This window comes from Halyomorpha halys, unplaced genomic scaffold, assembly GCF_000696795.3.
Source record: "Halyomorpha halys isolate HHAL.00 unplaced genomic scaffold, Hhal_1.1 Scaffold291.1, whole genome shotgun sequence".
In the NCBI taxonomy this organism is placed as follows: domain Eukaryota; kingdom Metazoa; phylum Arthropoda; class Insecta; order Hemiptera; family Pentatomidae; genus Halyomorpha; species Halyomorpha halys.
The window spans coordinates 532,841-558,469 of NW_027109101.1; the positions used below are offsets into that span (position 1 = coordinate 532,841).

At 29.1% G+C, this 25,629-nt stretch overlaps 2 protein-coding genes across 3 annotated transcripts in view; one reads left to right on the forward strand and one right to left on the reverse strand.

Moving 5' to 3' along the window:
* Positions 1–6: 6 nt before the first annotated feature.
* On the forward strand, positions 7–19,495 carry LOC106680823 (CUE domain-containing protein 1). 2 transcript variants are annotated; one of them, XR_001343143.3, is made up of 7 exons: positions 7–320; positions 4,797–4,912; positions 4,976–5,090; positions 13,630–13,735; positions 16,211–16,303; positions 18,060–18,401; positions 18,437–19,495. XR_001343143.3 is itself a non-coding variant. In XM_014420789.3 (6 exons), the coding sequence occupies exons 1-6, from the start codon at positions 222–224 to the stop codon at positions 18,197–18,199; spliced, it is 669 nt and encodes a 222-aa protein (XP_014276275.1). In that variant the 5' UTR covers positions 7–221; the 3' UTR covers positions 18,200–19,495. The 2 variants fall into 2 exon arrangements, 1 of the variants encoding a protein (XP_014276275.1); XM_014420789.3 differs by having other exon boundaries at positions 18,060–19,495.
* Positions 19,285–25,629, reverse strand: part of LOC106680822 (small ribosomal subunit protein uS3) — a 14,500-nt gene continuing 8,155 nt past the window's right edge. The window contains exon 5 of the mRNA XM_067047327.1: positions 19,285–19,610. The gene's annotated coding sequence lies outside the window, so the exon portion shown is untranslated. The remainder of the gene's footprint in view (positions 19,611–25,629) is intronic.

A 25,629-nucleotide genomic window follows, 5' to 3' on the forward strand; every position in this document is an offset into this window, starting at 1 on the left:
CTGAGAAACCTTAGGATTTAGCCTGCTATCTGATTAGAGACTACTTTAGTTAATTTGTCATTTTTAGTTCTATTAAGATCTATTTAATTTAAAGTTATTGCGTTTAATGGAGTTAAATCGATTCAATGAAATGGAATGCTTCTACAAGGAAGGACTTTGACAGTTTGATTTCAGTTTTATTATGACAACTTATTTGTAACTTGTTTTTATAATACTAATATATGATGGAAGGCATACAGCAAACTACTGAGTTAGAATTTAACCAGGCCATGCAAGATTTTAAAACAATGTTTCCTACAATGGATGTAGATGTCATTGAGGTAATTTTTACTTTGTGGCCATTCCTTATTTTAATCCAATATTTACTATTGACATTATAACATTTGTATATGAAATGGTTATTTTTATAAAACTTCAAAGAATGCTCATTTAATATTCATTTCAGGTCAATGTAAATTTAAACTAATCCATTTATCAGCAAATGTGGTTTAATGGTGATATCAAAGATTTGGTCTTTTGCACTTAATGGCTGTTATTGAAAATATGTCCATTATCTGAGCTTTCAGTCAAATTTTTGGGTCTGTTGTTTTTATGAGCTTCAAAGTAGGAAAACATCTTTTCCTACTTTCAAGTAGGAATAACCTTAGTTTTTTTATTTTATTAGTAGCGATGGCCTAACATATTATAGTGCAGGCACTCCTACAATCCTTTAAGAATATTGTATACTAACCCAGAAGTTATCTACTGGTCATCCTGTTTTAACCAGAGTGGTATTATCAAAATTTATTTCGCCGGACCGTCCTCTATTTTACTGATGTACCTGAGTGAATATTGAACCCCAATCAAGAGTTGAAACCAGGAGCTCTCATGAACCTTTAGTGTATAGGTTTTTAGATGCTTGACCATAATCTCCTATTGGTTTTATTTAAGACCATATTTTTTCATAGTTTTTTATCTTTATCGTGGTTACGAAAGAGTGGCTGCAAGATATTATTTACTTTTGAACTTGGATAAACCAGTCTTTTTTTTAATGCCAACCACTTATGAAGTGAAGAGTGCAAGAAGTAGAAGTACAGGTGTTCTAGAACTTTTTGATTTAACACTTTATTTATGCTTTATCAAACCATTATAACAATATAATTATTAGTACAAGAGCCGGGAAGAAAAAAAGGCAGTTATTTCACCCCAATTTTTTATTACTTTAAAGAAAGCTATGTTATTAGTCAAAACTGATGAGTCTGCCAAGTATAGGTAGGGAGAATAAAAAATGGCGGCTGTTTCAAAACCTTAAAAAACATTAATTTTTCATTCGGAACTCTATATCTTAAAACCAACTACCAACAACACTAGAAAATTTAAAAGAACATTATTTAAAGGAGAGTAAATTTGCTGAAATATGAGCCCTATAGAGCTATTTACGTCCAATAGTTCTCGAGATATAGCTTTTTAAAAAGCAACATTTCTTAAAAATCTACTGAAAGATTAGTAGATAGTTAATTTATTTTGAAAAATCTATATGACGTATGAAATATCTACTATGTGACGTATGATGTCTATTAGCACTCAAATTAAAGCTAGTTTAACGTACTATAAAGTAGTTTATGACCTTTACCTTCGTAGGAATAGTATTTTCATGATATTTCCTAAAATAAATTGATTTGTAGTTCAGACAATAAGTTTGAGTTTTGAAAAACTTTATTTCAGAAACCATAGGACGTACAGATGTCTGTCAGCACTCAAATTAAAGCTAGTTAAATTTACTATATAATAGTTTATAACATTTATCTTTGTAAGAGTAGTAGTTTTTATGATATTTGAAAAAATAAACTCACAAAATGTAAATTTCTAGTTGTTTGTATAAAATGTTTGATTTTTGAAAAAATATGTCTCTAGACCCATAAGTCTCAAATATGTCTGCCAGCACTCAAAATAATGGAAATTTAACTTACTACAAAGTAGTGTATGATACTTATCTTCTATCTTATCTTCTATATGATACTTATCTAGGGGTAAGATATGTGAATATCATAGTTTTTATGATATTCACATATGAATATAAATTTGGCACATGAAAATTTGTCCAAACAACTAAATATCAATTTATTTTACCAAATACCATAACAACTACTACTCCTACGAAAATAAACGTCATAAACTATTGTATAGCCCATTAAACTAGCTTTAATTTAAATGCTAATAGACATCTGTATGTTGAATGGTTTTTGAGATATAGATTTTTTCAAAATAAATTCAATAACTACTGATCTTTTAGTACGTTTCATACAACATTTTTATGAAATGTTGCTTTTTAAAAGGCTATATCTAGAGAACTATTAAACGAAAGTAGCTCTATTTGAGCTTATATTTTAGCAAATTTACTCTACTTTAAATGATGCTCATTTTTCTATTGTTGTTGGTAGTTTTAAAGGTATAGAGCTCCGATTAAAAAAATTAATTATTTTTAACATTTTGAAACAGCCACCATTTTTTATTCCCCCTACTTATACTTGGCAGACTCATCAATTTTTACTAGTAATTATTCATATTTTTTATTAAAGTAATAATAAATTGGGGTGAAATAACTGCCTTTTGGGCTCTTGTACTACATGTACTATATCTTATTTAGCCTAAATATTAATTTATATTAAATATATTATTAGTACTATAATTACCAGTTTTAACCTATTACTACTTTTTTTGCCTTGTAATGATTATTCATTACTATCTAATCTACTTAGCTCATCATAATAAATCGTAATCTACGATGCTATCATGAATACTGTATTGTTTTTTTTTTTATTGAAGTGATTTACGACTAAGTTTTTTTAGATGACAAGTTTATCACTCTATTTTCTGATAAGGTTAATAAATCATACCAAATAATAATATTGCCATAATATTAAAAACCTTTCTTGTGTATGTTTATTAAAGATAACATATTATATTCTTAATTCTATGTAATTCATTGGCTCATTTAGTTCATTATATTTTGTGAATTGCTGTCCTGTATAATTATTCTTGATAAACTGTGTATGGTGTAAATATAATTTATGGTGACAACTTTAACCCTTGTGGTTTTTTAAAACCTCAACAGATAATCTGAAAGACATCAATAGTATTATGATATATTATTTCTTACATTTTATGATAGGATCAATAAATAAACAGATTTTTCAAAACTATTTCTTTAGTATAGTTTTGAGCATTATTTATTTTTATATCAGGCCTTAGTGGGTGAGGAGGTAGAGAAGTCCATCAAAACTTAAGGACTGTTGATTTTGATAAAACTTAATATACATGTTTCTTAGATAATTACTATTAGTTCTTTAGAGATCCATTTTACATCTATTATGTCTTCATTATAGCTATTATATTTTCAAATAATATAGAGTCCTGGAGTTTAATTTTTTAAATGATACCAATCACCGTCTAGTTTTTATCTTATTTGATTTCATTATATTATTTCTTTGGAATTCTTTTGGGTGTATTAATAGGTAGGGTTATAACATGGATCCTAGATGCCTAGAGTGAAATTTTATCATGTGTCCCTCCGCCCCCTCCAGTTTGGCTGTAAATATTAATATAATGTAATATGTGCAATAGTATCCTATTTTCTCATATTTGCAAGTTTTATATCTTCGCACATCCGCCAATGCTCAATAAAATTTTGATCTCTATCTGATTTGTTGTAATTTTAATTATTAAAATATAATATTACACTCGTTTTCATACTTGCATTAACTTATTACATTTGAAAAAAATATCCTCGTGATTTTTTTCTATTTTGAATACTATACAAAACATAACTTTCGTTTGCTTAAAAAAATACTATAATGAATTATAGACTGTAAAGAGTTATAGACTAAAACTAAATTAAGTAGACAAATAAAACCCATTATTAAAACTGATTAATAAAAACCAACAAATATAATAAAAAATATCTATGAATTAATAAAAATTAAATAAATTCTAAAAAAATATGTTGGGAATAAATAAATGAACTATAATGGATAATAAATTACAAATGCTTAATCTCAAATGATCAGACCAGATGTTGATCATTATTCCTGAATGATTATTATTTTTAACATTTTGTAGTTCTTAATTTATTTAATAATGAAGTGGCAGATTGGGGTATAATTAATGACTTAGAATTTTTATATCTTTAAACAAAAACAAATAAATATAAATATGTATTAATTTATTTTACAACAAAAACTTGTTTAGATACCTAACTACATTGTCTTATTTCAATATTATTTTATGAAAAAATTGTGATAAATTAATATAATCAATGAATGTTTGTAAGTTGCTGAATGTCTGTCGTTCTGATAATGGGTTATAAAAAAACTGTTGTAGAAATTTAGTACTATAATTTGATTTGTAATTAATAATGTTTATCTGTAATTTTAATAGTCTTTAAATGTAATGGTAAATAAATCAGTGGATGGCAACACTGTTTCAGACTATGGGACAGCTAGACTTTCATTTGTTTGGGCCTGTTGGCTTGGAGCATCCATTAGTGCAAAATATATTCTTTGTCTTTTGTTATAAAACCCTGCCTGATCCACTACAAAAACACAAAAATGTTAAAAATTTTTAGAGGTTTCAGTTTTTGTTTCAGTCTAGTAAGCTATTAGGATCTGTTGTATCAAGAGATCTTATGAAATAAATAGGAAATATATATCCATTCATAAGTTCTCATTTGCAACCTATTTAAGTATGTAATTTTTAAAAACTCACTCTGTTTTAGAAAAGTAGAGACATAGTAAATGAGATTCATTTGGCTGTTACAGGTTGTGTTAAGGTCTAACCAAGGTGCTGTAGATGCTACCATAGACCAGCTGCTATCAATGAGTTCTGATAACGAAATGGAACGGAGCAAGGTCATTGCTGCTGAGATACCTGCTCGGTAAGTAAACGAGTCGTATTGCGTAGACACTTTTGTTGCATTGTGACAGTGGTTTTGTTGCAGGAGTGGAACTAACAAGACTAGCGGGGAGCCACTGTCTGCGCTGAAGGGGTGGCGACCTGCTCTCCTTCAGCCGCTCCCACCAGGCTTCCTTAGGCTCCTGCCTGATCAGAGGCAGGTCTGTATCTAAATGTTAGGGCTCGTCTCTGTTTCAATAAATTTTATAGCGATGCTGTTACCTCAATTAACTGCAGTGAAAAGTCAGAGGTAGGCTTGGATATTCAAAAGTTATGGTTAAAGGAATATCCATTTCATTATTAACAGAATTATGTATTTAAACTTTCTACTAAAAAAGGAATTGGTGAATTTAACCAAATAAGAAAAAAAACAGCAGTTTGAGATAAATATAACTATTTTTGAGGATCAAATTGGACTTGCTACCTTCCAATTCTTTTATTTTCAAACGTATTTATACTATCACCACAATATCTTTAAAAAAAAATTTCTGATGACATCTATAAACACAAGTTCCTCAGCTTAGACAAAAAAATATATTTCCAAAGAGGCCAAACTGATCGGTTTTGTTTTATAATTTTTCAGAAATAATGAGACTGATTTGTGTTTTCATTGTTTTGTTTTATTCATATTATGTTCCTCTGAAATCATAATGCAAATAATTTAGTCATTGCTCACTTTTATTGACTATGGCTCAGCTTAAAATTCACTGTAAATATTTTTACATCATCCGATCATTTGACATATTTTGTTTGCTAATAACGATTGATGTCAATATGTATGCTATGATTCTAGATAAAATCATTTAAGAAAATTAATAAAAAGGGTAAGTAGATAAAACCAATAGTTTCTGAAAAAAAAAAATGTCGAAAGAAGAAAAACATTACTTTCAGAAGGCGCTAAGAGGGAGAAAGTCCTTGTTACATAGCTGCTTCTTTTGAAAATTCAAGGAAGATGGTCGGGGTGGGGTAAAAATATCTTAAATAGGAATTAACCTATTTATTATAACCCAACATTTTGCCCAACGTTGGAGGACTTCATGAGGGCTAAAAAAGGTACAAACAACTAAAATTAATTAACAGAGTAAGGTAATAAAATTAACAATGGTGTGTTTAAAAATCATATGTGAAAATATACATAAAAATGAAGAAAATAAATGTTCATTTTTATGTAAATTTTCGTTTGTTGGCCCATAATAAATAGTTTATTGAGGTGTAAATAGTTAGATAAATATGAGGAGAAAATGGTTGGGGGTGCAAAACTAAACTTATTTATTTGTGCCAACGTTTCAACCTGAATTTCAGGCCTTCATTAGGGTTGGAAAAAAACTAACAAAACTAAAAACCCCCCAAAAAAATTTTTTTAGCCCTGAAATTCAGGTCGAAACGTCAGCACAAAAATATGTTTCGTTTATAGGTGTATTTTTTGCTGACTGCACTCCCGATCATCTTCTCTTCAATTTATTTTCTATTTGAGTTATTTTGGTCTTTCTTTTATTAATTACACATGTTCAATCAACGTTGTTCTAAAAATAATGTTACATTCAAATTTTCTATGCATCTATTCATAGTGAATATAAACTACAATACAATTACAAATACATTTACAATCTACAAACTACAAATACAATTTTAATCAGATTGTAAATGAATTTCAAGTATTTGATTGAATATTTGATGAATGAAAGGAAGTTAAAAATATTTGTGTTTATAGAATTGTCAAAGAAAATTTTAAATTACAGATCTGAATTTGTAATTAATTAAATTTAAATTTCTATATGGATGTTTGTTTTCTCCTTCAGCTCTCAAATTTTAGGATAAATATTTTGTAAGATAAAAATGAACTGCTGTTTTTTTCTGTTGATTTGTTTGGAAAGAAGGTTAATCTAGTGCAGATAATTGAGGTTTTATAGTATTTTTGCATGATTTGCTTTTAGTCTATTTGCTTGTTGTTCCTTTTAATATTTTTGCATGTTGTTCCTTTAAAGTATTTGAATTGTTGCTCCATGTTATTTTTCTATTATTTTTACTGATCCATAATTTAGGATCTACTTATCAAAATCCGTTTATCATTTTATTCTTCCTCATATTTGTTGATCCGTTATCGATGAGTAAAGAAAAAATAATAAGTATGCAAAGAAATTGATAATTTTTAAATAATAGAGATTCCTTCGAATATTAATTGTTTCTAAAATTATCAAGAATTTATGTGAAAATAAATATAATATCTTTTTCCCTATTCTTGTATGCTAAATGCTTTTCAATGTAATACTGATAATATTGTTACTACTATGGGGAGCTAGTCCTTCATGTGGGCCTTTTTGCTAATTCCTGACATTGGGTTGGGTTCCAAAAGAATGGGAGTGTCAAGATTCATTGCACGGGATTCCCAGATGGGAATCGAACCCTACCATTCTAAACCATGAGCTGAAGGACTCTTGCCTAAACGTGTCGAACATCAGGACATCATATTAAAAGTAGTTTGGAGATGAAAAAGTAATACATGATTTGAAGGTCTTAGATTTCCAAATATTGGCATTGATGATAAAAATAATACTGTGGTTGCTGTAGAAATTCAATTTTTAATATTGAATATTTGATTGATCAATCTTGAAATTTTGAACACTCTCATGCATGTAGTGTATGTTTAGGAATTTTACTGGCTCTTTTTTAAACTCTGATTAAATTAATTCTGGAGCTGATCTCGTACCTGGACTAAAATATAGCGCAGATAGATAGGTTCCTAAAAATTTGTAATTATTACCTCTTATTACCTCCAAAGTTGCATTTAATATGACAAAGATCATATCTATTATTGAAATATAATTATTAATTCAAAATCAGAAATTAATTCTGGATTTTATTTCCTTGGAAGTTATTTGTTCTTTTTTATTAAGATTGTTGAGATGAAAAATAAATTTTTTTTTTTAGAATACTATTGTTATTCTATATTTGTTTGTACAACGTTTCACTTTTTCCCATCTATCTAGTACTAATATTCCTCATTATTTAGTATATCCATTTATTTTATCATATAGTCACTTAATTTTTAAAAAAATTCATTACAAAAGACTGATCTACTGGACTATAATAAGGCCTATCTGAATATACAGAGTTGAGCTTTGGGGCTCCACTAAACCTTCAAATTCCTCTCGTATCCAATCCTTACAATCCAAATTCCTTCATAAAATTCTCAATGCTCCTTACTTTGTCACAAATAGAATAATACATAAAGACCTTAATGTTCCATATGTATCCGAACTAACCCGTACCAGATATTCCTTCCATTTTAAACTCCCTGACAATCTAAACCCCCTAGTTTCTAACCTTGCCTCTTCTTCCATTCCTGACAACCCTCCGAGGCATCTGAAAAGAAGACGGCCAAGAGACCTGCTAATGTAAAAACGTCATTAGTGCTACCAATGAGTAGTTTCTCTACACACCTGTGTCACTCCATTGTCTACGCCTGTATCACTTAACTGAGATCAAATTTACTGAATGTAAAATATAATGTACAGTTGTAAATTTCAATTAAGATATTAAAAATTCAAAAAAGAAATGGATGTGTTTAATAATGAGGAATATAAGTACTTAAAGATGGGCAAATCTGAAACTCTGTAAATACAAATATAGAATATTGATAATATTTTATTATGTATTTTTCACCTCAACAATCTTAATAAACAGAAATTAATTAAGAAATGTGATTAATTTCTGTTAATATTCCTAAAAAAAAATAATTTAAAGGATGGAAAATTATCATATCATTGCTTAAACTGTGATACTTAGTAAGTCTGAAAAAAATCTTTGTACTGTTTAAAAAGTAAATAACTAACACGTCATTCTGGAGATATATTGAATGAATTTTTGAAGTTCGAAGTATGAGGATTGGTCCGAGATGTCTCTTGAATGATTTAAATTTTTTTAAATTTAAGTAATGAGATGTTAATAGTTAATTGTAGGCTAATATATGGAGAAGATGGTTGGCAGGGAGGTGGTGCAGTCAGCAAATAAACAAAAATTTTTTTTGCTGACGGCCCGAATTGATAACTTTTTGTTTATTTGCTCACCGCACCCCCAACCATCTTCTCCACATTTTAATTTAAATAGTGTAAAATTCACATTGCTGATTTTTTCAGACTTACAAGGTATCACAGACAAGTTTTTTTTTACCATAATTCTTAAGCCATACTCAATAACAGTAAAGTTTCAGTATCTACTCTTCCTAACTTTTTTTTTTTAACAATAGCTTTAAAAACCTTATTATATTATTGAACTTGTCTATAATACACAATATGAAAAAAAAAAAACCTTTAACTAAATATAAATATGTACTCACACACACCGTTATATTTGCCTGGATCTCAAGCCACACTTAATTTGAATATTGATAATTATTTTATATTTCGTGGTCCCTATTTAATATCACAAATAAAATAGATAATTTAATTAAGTAATTACAAATAAAAATTAAAAAGCTAGATATATTGCTGTCTCAGTTCAACACCTTAACATCTCAAAAAATAGTTATTTTGAGATATGCATGTATTCTTAGCAATAAGGGTAAGATCTGTTCAGTTCAAAACTGTAATATCTTCAAATATTTTTTTTTCCTTAAATTTTATGACATGTATTTTACTATAATTCTATGTTTTACAATATAGGTCTTATCCTACTCATATTAAATGCATTTCTCAAAATAACTATTTTTTGAGATGTTACAATGGGACGGCAATGTATCTAGCTTAGCTTTTTAATTTTTATTTATAATTACTTTATTAAATTATCTATTTTATTTGTGCTGTTGTTTAAAGATTAATGTTGTTGTCAATTTTAAACGTTTTTCTCTAGTACCAATTTTTCAGTTTATAGTTCTGCTTAGATTTGAATAAATAAAGTACATTTAATTATTAATTACGATAACTACATATCTAATTAATCACGTACAAATAGAAAGTTGTTATTTTACATAATTTTCTCCTAATCATTTACCATGTTTCTCCTCGAAGACTGCTGGTTTTCATATCATGTTTATCTCAACTTTCCCATGCCAAACAATGGCTGAGAATGAAGCTAATGAGCCTGTTCCGTTGGTAGTAGTAGTTTGGAGTGGGGGTTGTGGGGAAGGAGATTTTGTCTGACTGTTGGTTGGAGATGTATCATGTGGTTTTCTTCTCTTTTCAATAAGTTGAGGCTGAGGCATCGTTGGAAGAGAAGGGAGAAGCACAGGCTCAAAGCGGAGGCACTTCATTTTAAAACTATAGTTAGTTATTAATGATTAAATTTCTGTTTTACAAATCATTTAATAAACTTAATTCGGTCGAGATATGGTTGTGAGGTTAGATACTTATGTTATCGAATAGGATAAAATCATTAGTATTTGTTGAAAGTGTTTAACAAAAATATAAACTTTTGCAGTGATTTCTATCCCTTTAAAAATTTGGGATCTTAAGAATTTCTTTTTAAGTTATATGTTCTACTGGATGAGTTTTTTTTTTTTTCAGGGCTGTCACTCCATCATCAGATATCTACAAACAAATTCACACTTTTCATTTTATGCATACAACAATTGATAAATATACCACTTTTTTTTTTTAATTTAAAACAATTACCTGATTAAATATATCTACCTCATATATGATGAGGTGACAGCCCCAAAATGTCGTTATTAGATGTAATTAAATAAAATTAAAAAAACAGTTTAAATAAGGAAGGGAACTTTCCATTCACTATATCTTATCAAGAATTTCTTTGGTTTTTATGAAATCATTACATTTTATTTCTTTATTATGTTTTTAGGTTTTATTGATAACATAGCTCATAAACAATAGAAAATCTTATTACTGTCTTAAAGATAAATTTGATTATAATTCATAATTCAAGTTGATCATAATTTAAAAGGATATTCATCAGATTATATAGATAAATTGTAGAAAGGTGTTGGTAGGTTTCCTTATAGATATGTTTCAACATGTTTTGTTGCTCCAGAAAATGTTTGCTTTATGGCATTGTATATACACAATGGTATGATTGAGGGAACCAGAGGAGGAGAGGTTATTTTATCAATTGAACAATTGGTAGCTAAGCCGTTAGCTCCAATCAGGGCTAGTTAAGGGCTCTTAGTAATTGCCAATTGAGGCCTATTATCGCAGCTTTTGTTTTTAATAGCTTCTAAGCATATGATAATTTTGGTTGTTTTTTTTTTAAATAAATCATTTTTTATAAAATTTACTATCCTAATAAATTATTAGATTTAAACTTTTAAATCGATAGGAAACAATGAAAAGTATAATTGAAGGGGTAAGTGGATGAAGGGGCTTTGTAATATTTTTTGAATCTTTATTGTGGATGAAGGGGTTAAGTGCGTATCTAGCTAGGGTGAGGTACTCTTACCTCAAAATCCAATTAATAACTGAGATATCTAGATGTAGAAGGGGCTGTGTTCAGTTCTAAACACAAGCTCAAACAGAAAAAATTGAACTTTATTTTCTTAAAATTTACTATTTGTTACACAACCCAATCATCCAATAACATCTTCAATTATCTTTAGAATATATTCATAGGTAGCTTTGTACGCTGTGGCGATTTTTTAAAATTTCTTTATTGAAATTTACAACTGTATAAAAAAAAAAAAAATACGATAAATAAATATGATAAATGTTTCATAACATATGACAATCTTGGGAAGGAACCACCCAATGGTGGTACTTCAATCGTTTCCTTAGAAGAGAAGAGAAAGAAATTTATTCAATCATGCTGCCCAAATACATCGGGTTGCTACATTACACAGCATACTGATCAATCCGTGATCGGACATATATAAATTTATAAATTACATTTTTTTGATATGATACAATATAATAGAAAGATAACATTTTTTTTCCCCCACAGTATTCTTTTACAATTAATATCAGTCTAGAAACTAAATACAAGCTTTTCAATTTATTCCCTTTTTTTTTTCTTTTCCCTCCATTTTACAACCCTTATTTCATTTTATCAACATATTTCCCTATATAACAAATATTAGAATATAAAAATATAAAAAATAGAAGATCCCATGGCCATCTTCTTTTCAGATGCCTCGGAGGATTATAAGAGATTGTTAAGGTTGTAAGGATTATAAGAGATTGTTTATTAATTTTTATTTTATAATTCATAAATTTTTATTTATTTATTTTTCATTATATTAATGACAAGTTGGATATAAAGAAAATCTTTCAATTTAATTGAAATTTAAGAAATGGACAGCTAACGATAGTATTGACAGCTTTATAATGAAAAGTTCACATTTTCTTCTTTTCATCTTCTTTTCAGATGCCTCGGAGGATTATAAGAGATTGTTAAGGATGAGAGATTAGTGTATTTGGGTGGGTAAGGATTTCAGAATGAAGGGAGGTATATCTATTTCAGACCAAATCTACAACAAATGGGACGCTGAGGTCTTTATGGATGAATTTATTTGTGGTCTAATAAGGAGCATCATGTGTTCATGTGCTTTTATTTTTATTTATTAAACTGTTAAAATTAACTATAAAGTGATGTACCTCTGAGTTTTGTGTCAAAGTAGGATTAATTGATAAGATAATGCTATGGAGGCTATAAATGTTGATCGATTAAATTACTAAAATTATCGAAAAAAGATAAAAAAAATCTCATAATTAAAAAACCTTTATTTACACATTTAATTTTTTCCCATTCAAGCATCATCAGTGTAGTGGTATACAGGTCAAAATTTGTGAGATTATACAGTACATCTGATTAAGCTTCAGCTAGAGGACTTTCCGTCAGAACAATGTCTGATCATAAAATGATAGGTGAAAATTGGTCGTACAAATGAAGTCTTTTTCAATTCATAGACTATTGTTGTCTATATATAGTGGCGTAGAATGGGTGTTAGCCCCCTATTTAAGTATTTCAATTTAAAAGACTAAAATATATTGTAATTCTAAAGACTTTTTTCATACATTGCATTATGTTGATTTATTAAATTGTTTTTCATTATTTTTTATACATTACTTACATAATTTATTATGTTATTTCCATTACTCATTATTTACATTTTCTCCCGCACCTTCCATTATACTGATTTCTTTATTTACTTGATTACTGTCTGTTAATTTTATTATTTTTTTTGTCTAATTGTTACCTCTACAATATTATATATTATCTTCTATTAGTATCAACTACTTACTATCTTCTTAATTTATTGTTATATATATTTACTAGTTTTTTATTATTATTTTTATGTTTCTCTGATATGGTTGTAATCTCATTTTGTTTTTTAAGTCCTGGTGAAGGCCTGAAATTCAGGTTGAAATGTCGGCACAAATTAATAATTTTTGTCTTTGTTGACTACCTGACCATCTTCTCCTCATATTTATTGTGCATTGTACAGGTTATGAATAAAAAAGTTATGGAATGAAATGGTTCAAATTTTTTCGAAATATTGTTATTATCTATCGTGAAATTTTGCTCCCCCTTAAAATGCCACCCCATCCGCCCCACTGTGCAATGCCACTGTCTATACATCTTATTTCTGCATCAAAAATAGGCTCTATCCTTATTGACGAATTGAAATTATTAGACTCTAATCCATCCTATCAGTTTGTAAGTCCGTTTTATCAGCCAAATTTAACAGAAATTGTTATTCCTCCATTATACTTTTTACTTTTACTTATCTCTGTATTTTTTTATTCTTTTCAGATTGAATCTGACATTGAGGATGAGAGGATAGCAATGTTGTTACAGAATGAAGAGTTTATGTCTGAACTGAGGTGGAATAAGGATTTTCTGTCTGCCCTTGATGATGGTACTTAAAATATACTCATTCCCTATTAAATAAAAAATTAAAATTACTTAATTCTGCTGTTATCCTATTTGCTCTAACAGGTCGAGGTTTTTAAAAAAAAAAAAATTAATATAAAATGAGGGGTCACCCTTTATTCAAGGTCTATTTATTTTTAGATCTAATTTAGAAAACTTTGAGCTTACATACTTTTTACCATCATATTTTTCAAATAGTATTACATCACAATCAATTGAAAGAAATTGGTTTACAATTACTTCTATATTAAATTACAATTTTACTACACTATAAAACTCATATCTATGGTTTACTTTCCTCAATACATTTTAATCTCGGTAATCCAAACTAATTGCTGCAGGGGAGGGGGTGTTCGGATTACTGAAAAATTTTTATTACAGAAAATATTAGGAAAAATAGTGGACAAAAATTTAACGATATAAACGTACATAACTATTTTTATTTATTTAATTATTTTTTTTTACATATTTTATTGGAAATTTGACAGCTTTTAATTAATTAAATTAAATTAAAATTAATATTTTTAAAAGAAGTGTTATTTATTTTATTTTTTATTCTCTCAGAGGTTGTAAGAGAATGGCTTGCTGCAATTGTATATCATTCTCTGTTTTCCACCTCAGGCCAGTGAAAAAAATTATAAATGAAAATAAAAAATACTCTTTTATTATGGTTTTATTTAAAAAGTGATAAAAAAAAAAAAAAAAAATGAGCTCACTAACAAAATTTGTTAAATTTTTTACATATTTCTACTATTAATTAAATTAGTTTTAGAGATTCAAATAATTTATGTAATAAGATATTGTTACGGCGGGTTGGGGTTCGAAAGGAACCTTTACTAGCCCAACCGTGAAAAGACAAAGAAAGGAATAGTCGAATTTTGTTATTTTTCTATTTTTAAATAAGTAAAGATAATAAAAGGAACAAAAATATACAAACTAGAAAAAAAAGGAAAGCTTAACACAATTACAAAATAAAATTAATCGAACACAAAAAATATACAAACTAGTAAAAAAAGAAAGCTTAACACTATTGCAAAATAAAATTAATCGAACACAAAAAGTATACAAACTAGAAAAAAAAAGTCTTATATCACCGGTGATTGATAGGGGTTCGGCTGTGGTTGCTGTCCTGAGTGGATGTTCTCGTGGAAGTAGATCGACGTACGTCTGGCCACCTTGTCCTTTGGGAGGATGAGTCGAATAAGTCTGCCTGCTGTGGCTAAAATGACTAAGCCGGCGAAGATGGCCAGAATGCTGGCAACTATGTGTGTGTAGTGAGGAGACGATATGTGTGTGCATACCAAGAGACTCACAAAAATGTGTTTTTTTTACAATATAAAAAACAAAAGAAAAACATATGCCTTTTTAAACAATTAAAAGTGTGTTGACCGCAACAGATATTATATGTTTCCAATTCCAACGAAAAGTGAACACTTCCACAGGAATTAGATTACCTGATATCAAAACTAATAAAAATTTCCACTTTCGATTTTTGAGGTGATTACAATAACATGCCTATAGATAGAGAAATTAAAAATGTCTTTTATACATGTGCACTTTTATTTGAAACAAAAATGTTATTGTTTGCTGTTTGCTCAAAAAAAAATTTTTTTTTATTCCAGTTCGAATTACTGGAGTTTTCTTAATACCAAAGTTCGGATTACCCACCTTACACTGTATTTATGCTTACATATGATTCAAAGGTTGAACAGAGGTCTAAAATTTAGATGAATGTAATGCTTAAATAGAATAATTTGATTTTAAAAGGGTTTTTATAAAGGCACTGCCAGTCATAAATGTAGGACTATTATTTTTTTTTGTTCAATACGTTTTGGAATAAATGAAATATAACTAGAATTGTTTTTCATCAAAACATTTTTTCAAATGAAAAAACAATGTGTAGTAAAATTTTAGAGTAACATAGTAAAACTTTTTTTTTTTTAATGAAAAATCCATTACTTTTCAAGATGGCTTAAAACACTCCTGAATTCTTTTTATCAGTTTGTCCAGCTTCTCTAATTCCATATTCCAAGAACTTTTCAGAAACTCCCTCCTAAAGGTTTTTTTTTTTTTCTGAAGCTCTTTTCAAAGCAACTCAATCGGATTGAGGTCCTCAGACTGAATGAACGTTTTGCAGTTAATATTTATGTTACAGTAAAATTGTAACAGTTATATTGTACAGTTTTAATGTGTTACCAATATCCGTTATTCTATCCACCATTCTGTAGTAATTACTATTAAATTTTTAAATGATTTTATTTTGTGTTCAATGATCTTCAAATACTGTCTCTATATTTATGCAAATGATCTTAATATTTAATGCCTTTAAATTCATTAAAAAACTGTTTATAGTTTGTTCATTTTTATCAACTTTAATAGAATATCGATCTGGTGCAATAGTGTATTTAATCAATTATTTTTGGACTATAATAAGTAACGAAAGGAACTATTTGAATTTCAGAAAGCCCTCCAGAAGAGAGATCTTCAGCCTTCCCAAGTAGACTCCACGATGATGATGCCATGTTTAAAGAACGACTCCGCAATATGGGCAAATGTAAGGCTTACATTTATTATTTCCACTAATATTTTCGCTTATTATTTTACTTCTTTGAGATAAATGCATGTTTATATAATTTAAATTGTTTTAATTTATTATGTATTAATTTAATTATTGGAAGGGTTCAGTTATGTCTGAAATCCAAATATAGCTGAAAAATATTCGTAATAATAGTTGGGATATCAGCACAATTAAAGGAAGATAGAAAATGGTAGTTCCTATAACTGCCGCAAGAAGCCAGCACCATCTATTCCTAAAGTCTGAAGGTACCTCTACACATTTGCTAAACTTAGGCATTTTTGCACATGCACAAGTGCTAGTATACAGATAGCTAAAATTTTTTGCCCACCCGTTGAGTGTCGGTTTTTGGGCACAAAGCAAAGGGACGTTTATGTTCAACAGATAAATATTTGTGCTCTCTGTTTTTTTAATTAATTAGAGAATTTTTCCAACCTTAAGATTCAATAATTAACTCCATTTTAAAATTCTATCGATTCGGTTTGTTAAATACTATTAAATACTTTGTTTTAAATCTTGTAAATTAACTTTAGCAGTTTATTTTTAATTTAATATAGCAATAATATAAAATTCTTTCTATGTATGTATATATAGTTGACCGTAAAGATTTAAATATAAGATGGTCAGGGTTGTGGTAAAAAAAAGAACTAATAGTTTAAACTATTTGTTCTTTTTTTGACCACAACCCTGACCATCTTCTTATATTTAAAATGCTTTCTACCTTCCTTGATTCGTGCTGCTATCTTTGGACAGTTAGTCGAACTTTATTATAAATATTGTCCAACTATATTTGGAATTCAGAAACTACTGTTTGGGTGTTGCTGGCCTCTAGCAATGCTATTCAGAACTATTTATTTTCTAGTACGAGGAGAAGATGGTTGGGGGTGTGGTAAAAATAAAACACAAATAAGTTGATATAACTTATTTAATTGTGCCAACGTTTCATTAAATAAAGTTACATCAACTTATTTGTGTTTCATCAGTGTCTCGTACAAGTCATCCAGGGTCAACTATCTCTCATAGTTATTTATTTTCTCCATTATTTGGTTTGTCCTGCTACCTTTAGGCATTTAGTTGAACTATTTAAACATACTTTAAATTCTGAATTTTCTTTTTATAGTCTTTTTTTTTTGTTTTATGGTCAAAATAAAAAACTAAATGATTTTTAAATCATATTTATTTATGATGATGCCATTTTTGTGCTCACCTCCCATCTGTAGCCCTGTAATGCACTGTACTGAGTTGTAAATCAGTTGTGTTATGTTAATTAACCATATTGATAGATAAAGAGAGTTAGGCTTTTAACATCTTATAGGAGGATATATATTCCATAAGAATTGTTATAAATGCAGAAATAAATAAAAAGAGAATTGGTAAAGAATTTTGATGGTAAAATATTGTTATTTAAGGTATAATATTAATAATTCCTTAATATTCTTATTAACTTATTAATAATCTGTGAAATAGTAAAATAACAATAATATATTGTTCTTAAAATGTTTTATTTATTTGACTTTGGATATGTGAAATTAATTCTACTTTTTTATAAGTGAATATTGCATTGTCTTTTTAGATTTTTTAAATCCATAAGAGACTGGTAAAAGTTATTCTTTAATTAGGATAACATCTTTTTTTGATTGAAAGAGTGTATAATGTTTGCTTTAATGGACTGTTTATTCAGATGATAATTTTTATCACTATGACTTTAGTTTTATTCCAAGATTATTTATTTCAGTGTCAAGGAAAAAGTTCTCACAGTTGGCAAGGGTATTTACTGGTAAGAAGAAGAAGAGTGCAAGAAGCATGCTGAGCGGAGGTCCTGCCCCTTCTCGTGACGACCTCCTTTTGCGCGAAGATCATGATGGTGACTATTGATTCACCCTATCGCATCACTACTGTGTATATATTATTGCATATCTCATCTAAAATTTTGTCATAGCAATAATATTGTTGTAGTTGTGACCATTGTTCCCCACAGGTTGTGTTTCTTCAGTGAACAGATATTTAATTTAGTACTATGCTTAACTTTGTCAGTTCAGGAATATAGGAACTTATAAATTTATATAGTCCTCATTGGGTCCTTATAAATAAAGTCATCTGAAGGTTATTAAGATCCTTATATTCATGTTTAAAAGTCACCAGAATAGTTCTTTCTCAAATTGTAGCTTAAAGTATTATGTATTTGTTGTAGAATACATTCAGTGTAAAGTCACAAATCAGCTCTATTTTTAAGTGTTAGCTCATTCTCTTCTCATGATTAATTGAATATTTCTAAATGGACATTTTAAAAAGGGTATTATTTCATTGTAAGAAATAATAGTCATCATTTAATTACTCCAAGAAACACAACTTCTTTTTGATTCTTATAGTAGTTCTAACTTTAAACAACACAGTTCGAATATAATATTAACTATCAACTATATTTAATTTAAATATATTAATTATTGGGTATATGTTTGCCTAAATTCCAGAATTAGACTGAGCACTTTTTATGTAATCACCTGTGGTTTAAAGAATGTCAACATATCTGTCCTGCTTTCAAAATGAAGGGGCTTCATCAGTCTTGCACAGGCCCTATTATTGGAACGTTAGCCAAAGGTTAAAGAGCTTTAGTTTGGATTTTCAAAATTGACCATTACTGTCCAACTCTGTTTGTTTTCTATTTCTTATTGTTGATAGAAGTGCAATCGTAATGGTTCTAATATTACATTAAATTTTAGTGTATGAATCTGAACAGTAATGGTTCAGTGATAAGAATTAGGTTTCTAGTGTTTTTATAGACCATGAGGAGGATATGTTATAACTGAATTCTAAGCCGAAGTGAGTTTATAATTTGTTAGATCAGAAATGAGTTTTAAGTAATATATTCCAATTATTTATTTGTTACTTAATTTAACCAATACAATTATAATTTGTTATTTTATTTAGAGATATTTCTATTTGTTGAAATTCTAAAGAAGTTTATATTGTTATTTTTTTTTCTTGTTATTTAACAAATTATATTGTTAATAATATTATTTGTGTATTACATTTGTAGATCATTGGCAGTGACTTTTTCTATGTCCATTCATATTTCTTTCTATATATATTATATTGGGCATTTAACATACTATTGTTATTACTTTGTAGTTCCTTATTGTTTTATAAATATATAAATGTATACATATTGTAGTTCAATTTGTGGTCTATTTACCTCTATTGAACCTAATTAGTATAATTCAGGTTGTAGCATTGCTGTGAATGAGATGGGCCTGTGAAGTTGTAGGGCTTAATAATGGATGGATCCCTAAAAAAAAAAAAATGGTAGTGAGGGCCGTTTATAATCAAATGAGTTAAAAAGACACCTTAATCTGGCTCATTTATTAGACTTTTATTTCTGTAGTGGTCCCACAAAATGAAAACTTGACCCCCATCATGATTAGAATAGGGTAGCATCCTGTAGACTTAAAAGAAGTATAATGGAGGGGCACGCTTCCATTCCGACTGATGCCAGAAGGCGGGGTCTATTCCTTTTGTAGGCGTGGCATCCAATACGCCATATTTGAGAGTTGAATTGGCAGGGGGATTAAAAAAAAAATTGAGTTACTCAAAGCATGCTTGATATTGTCTTTTTGAATTACTCTTAATTATCAGTCACTAATTTGTTGTAAACATTAAATATTCCAAAAAAAAAAATTTACTTTTTTTTTCAAATAAGCAACTCTTCATTATATCAGAAACAATTATGTATTTGTATAAAACTTTATATTATAACGTTTTTCTTAATACAAATTAACTTTTTATTAACTGTTCTTAGAAAACATTAATTGAAAAATTGACCAAGTTTATTCAATTTTATACTCACTCCTTACTTTTTAGAACAATAAATATATTTTGGGATCCTTAATATTCACTTTGAAATGAGTCTGAAACGGAGAAAGAAGCAGGAATTTCTCCAGAAAGGCTCTGTGTTTTTTTATTATAAATATACCGAATTATTAGAAATAACTTTTACTACAACTTCTTCACTTTGTAATTAAATAAATGGCTTTAAAGATAATTACATTTATGGCAGAAATACCTCTATTAACTTTAACGTTAAGTTGCCTTCAAGGGGCGTGGCCTAATCCCCACCCCTTAGCATCATTTTTGCTTAGAAGGAGAGTATGGTTATGGCTTCCCCAACCTTTAGATAACCCTTCGGTATATCAAAATGACAAGGAAGGTGGTCATAAAAAAAAAAAATATATATATATATATGGTATTACTATCAATTATCTGTGCATGCATAAGAAATTTCCAGGGCATATGTATGTCACATGGAACCCAGGATTGAAGGTTCGCACAGAACCTCATATCAGCTGGGGCGGCCTTGATGGAAAAGGGATGAAAAGGTAATATAATGTTTAAAACTACCTGCACTACTAGAAAATCATTTAAAATAAAGTAAATGTTCCAAAATACGAGCTCTAATAGTTAGCTATTTATGTTCAGTAGTTCCTGAGATATAGTTTTAAAAAGCAACATTTTATACAAAAATACAACAAAAAATCAGAAGTTGGTGAATTTGAAATTTGTGAATTTATATCTCAAAAACCATTTGATGTATAAATGTCTATTAGCGCTCAAATTAATGCTAGTGTAATGTACAATAAAGTAGCTTATGATGTTTATCTTCGTAGAAGCAGTAGTTTTTATGTTATTTGCTGAAATAAATTAATTTATAATTGTCCGGACAACATTTCATGTGAAAAATTTATATTCATATGTAAATCACTACCAATACGAAGATACTGTCATACACTACTTTATAGCAAGTTAAAGTGTCCTTATTTTAAGAGCTGTCAGACATATGTATGCCTAAAGATTCCTGAGATGTTTTTCAAAAATAAAAATTATTTGAACAACTAGATATTAACATTCATTTTAAACTATTATTTAGTACATTTAACTAGCATTAATTTGAGTGCTAACAGACATCTCTACGTCTTATAGTTCTGGAGATATATTTTTTCTTACATCAAAAGTTTAGTTCCAACAACTAGAAATCAACATGTGTGAATATATTTTGTTCAATATCATAAAAACTACTCCTCCTATGAAGATAAACATAATAATCTACTGTATAGTAAATTAAACTAATTTAATTTGAGTGCTAGTATATATCTGTACGTCGAATAGTTTTTGAGATATAGATTTCTTAAAATAAATTCACTAACTACTGATTTTTTTTTTTTATGAAATGTTGCTTTTTAAAAAGCTATATCTTGGGACCTATTGAACGTAAATATCTGTGTTAGAGCTCATATTTTAGCAAATTTACTCAACTTTAAATGATGTTCTATTAGGTTTTCTATTGTTATTGATAGTTGTAACGATATAGAGCTCGGAATAGTAAATTAATTTTTTTTAATGTTTTGAAACAGCCGCCATTGTTTATTCCGCTATACCTATACTTGGGAGACTGATCAATTTTTACTAGTAATTGTACATAGTTTTTATTGCAGTAATAAAAAATTGGGATGAAATAACTGAATTTTTTCCTCCTGGGCTCTTGTACTAATTATAGGACGGTTCAAAAAAGATTCATTATTTATATAAAATTCTTGGCCTTCCACATGACATCATGGGTTGAGTTTCCATAGCCTTTCTGACCTTTGCTTTTCTCGTTCAATTGACAAATATAATGAACCACTGTTTACCTCCACTGTCTTATCTAGGGAAAGGAGCAGTACTTTACTCTTAGAGGAGTTGATGCTTATCCCTTTTCACTGAAGTTCCTCCTGTCATTCCAGTAAAGTTTGCTACAATATCTTTTCTGTATCACAAATGAGAACGACATGATATTTATGTAAAAGAAGAGCATGGCTGAGTATCTTCCTCGTGTTCCACTTACTAATGACTGTTCCAGTTGTTCGCCTTTTACAAATTTTATGGATTTCATCCTGGTTAATTAGAGTGGGCTCAGACCATCCCTTTGTTTGACATCTGTAGCTATTGGAAAAGGAGCAGCCTCTATTGATCCTTTCTACTTTTGAATTTGTGTATATAGGTTTATGGTGGCTATGAGATCTCTTGGACCTGTTGGTCCAGCTAACAAATTTTTATTTTTTTCCTGTTTCTGACAGCACTAAAGGAGTGAAACAGGTCTTCCTCTCAGTTTTATTATGACCTGCTGTCCTGTATAGAGTTAATTGATTTCAGTTCCACCCATAATCTGCGTTTATTTTTTGTTTCCTTAATTCATCAAATTGTCTCTTTCTTATTTAGTTTGTTTTTAAAAAATGTTATAATGAGTCTGTCTAATCCTCCATGATTCATGAAATATATTTACTATTCCTAAAGAAGGAAAATCTTTGTTATATTGATAATCATTACTCAACAATTTTAGTGCCCAGGTACAGGTGTGAAAAAAGGTACAGAGAGACCAAGAGTCATTTAAAACGAGCTAATTTTCTGGGAATATCAATTGCAGAATTTACTATTAGAAGAAGATCGATTGAGTCAAACCTTAGCTCAAAAATAACTTTGATAGTTCCCTTCTTAGTGCAAAACACCATAGAGAGAGTTTAAGATTTGCTGGAGAACATCAAACTTGGACTGAGGAGGAATTGAAAATTGTTGAGACAAGAGTAGTTCATAACAATCCTGGCGACCATAAAAGAGTCTGATGAAGACCTGGAGAGCAGCATAGCCAATGCCGCATGTTAGAAACTTAAGACATTTGCGAGTTAGTCCAAACCAGGGGGGGAGGGCTAGAATGCTTCAAGGTTGGTGTAGATGATTTTACAAGATCATGTAATGGTCGTAACATACACAACTGTGCTGAATCATTGCTTATGCACGATAATGATCAGCCAAATAAGACACCTGTTTCTGATTACATATTACATAAAGTATTTATAGTATTGAGTTTCCAGTAAGAGTTTAAACATCTTACATGTCTGGCGAACTTGAAAGGAAAGTTTGGTCACAGGTTTTCCCTCCTATAGTGCTCGAAATGATAATGATGTTTGTATGAGGGAAATGAGACAACAACCTTAGATTTAATTATGAAACTTATATGAGTATACAAAAAAGGGTGAGAGCAATTATTAAAGCTAGGAAAGGTACTTGTTATTAAATGCCTTTATAAGCCAATATAATTCTAATTTTGTCATAAAAAGAATAAACTGGTGCAATGTTGATATTTTATTAATTTTGAATTTATTAGCTTTTTTGTATAATGTAAAACCTGGTCTTCTTGTGAGATTCAAAAAGTGCCTAGGTATCGTGATTTTTTGACTAAGAGTGTATTCCCACCTCTATAGCTTACCAATTTGCTGGAAGCGGAAATTATTTAAATTATTACCACCATTATTATAATTATATCAAGTCCCATTGTCTCTGAATTGACATCAATCGTTAAAGGTTAGTATTAAACCTAAAGGACTTACACCATGGCATCCCAATATTTTCATCACTTTTTATTCAATGTCAAGTGAACGAATTCAAAACCTTGTCTTTCTGTTCAGAATATGTATTGTAAAAATGGAAAAAAAATAAAATAAATTTGTGGTAGATATTTGTCATCCAAATATTTTCACCATGGCATCCCAATATTTTCATCACTTTTTATTCAATGTCAAGTGAACGAATTCAAAACCTTGTCTTTCTGTTCAGAATATGTATTGTAAAAATGGAAAAAAAATAAAATAAATTTGTGGTAGATATTTGTCATCCAAATATTTATATAATACGTAAATCCTTGATATTGGTACTTAATATATCATATCTACCACGATTTTATTGTATTTTTTTTTCATTTTTCATTACAGTGCCATATAGAGTTCTGTGAGGATCGTCGTGTCATGGATAGGTTCACTAGCAGAGTTGGATCTTCTTCTTTACCAGAGATAGAACTTGTAAGTGAACCAGAATTCACAAACGATGAAAATTGGGATGTCAGTTTAAGTACTTTTTTAATCAATATCTCTTATTAAGTGTTATATATATCATCAACACAAATATTAATGGATTAGCATTCATTTTTAACCAATTCTATACAAAAATGTGAAATCCTTAGTTTTGGTCCTCACAGTTATCTTGTATGTACATTAATCTATGTTAATACGTCTTAAATTAAACAATGTGAATTCATTCCATCCCTGTAAATTTCTTTGTCCAAAAGGTAATTCAGGTACATTACTCAAATTTATTTAATGTTGTCTGTATCGTGTGATGGCAAAAGAATAAAACATTCATACAGTTGTTAAGAATGGTTGATAGATCCTTGAAATTGATTATTAAACTTGATCGCCTGTCCATATAGAATTGAACTTTCTGTACTTCTGCACCTTTTTGTCTTGCCTTTGCATTCAAACTATTAACGCGTTGTAATACTCTTCTATGTAAGTATTAAGACGTAGTAAATGGAACGTTCTGCCAAATAAAACAAGATATGCGATGTATGCATGCCACCCCTCCTCTGGATAACTCCCTTACTCATTCATTTCCATGCATGTGATGGTGGATGATTCCCAGAGTGATGATCGACCCCGAGTTCCTCCATGAAGCTTCTAGTTGTGCTGGGAATCGTTTCTCGGGCTCCGAACCAGAAGCCTCTCACGTTGAAGTCTTGTTCTCCGAAGCCCTCATGGAACTTCTTGAGGAAAGGGGTGCATTTATCGTAGATTTAGCACAGAAATTTTTTTTTTTCAATTTAAATTAGTAATCTCATTTTTTTTCTTATATGGAAAGAACTTAACACTGTGGCGTTTTCACTTAAAAGAAAAAAACAACTAAGGCATATTCAGTTTAATGTTTATAAAGTAAAAGATAATGAGCAGGCATATGAAATCCACTGAAGCCAAAGAGACAAAAACATCGAAAATTAAATAAATCAATTCAAGGGAACATTTTATTTTCATCTCTCTAATAAATCCCAAATTGAACGAGAAATATACCTTGAAGAATAAAACGGAATATCTTTAAGTAGAAGTGTTAAAACAAAATTATAATGGAGATAAGGCTTGAAAATTGTCCATAGGAAAGAGGTGAAGTTCCATGAAGATAGTTAATGATAATATAAACCTTGAACTATGGAGTAAAGAACTTAACTGAGCAGAAGTCTGAGGAACCAATATTCTGGATAGACATAGTTCATCCAGGCTGTGGTAAAAAAAAAAAAAAAAAAAAAAAAAAAAAAAAAAAAAAAAATAACTTTTTATAAGTACTATAAATGTTTGAAACTATTTTTTAATAATTGGAGAAGTTTGTCGGGGGGGTGCGGTCAGCAAAGAACAACATAAATAAACAAAACCATATTTATTTATTTTATGCCGACG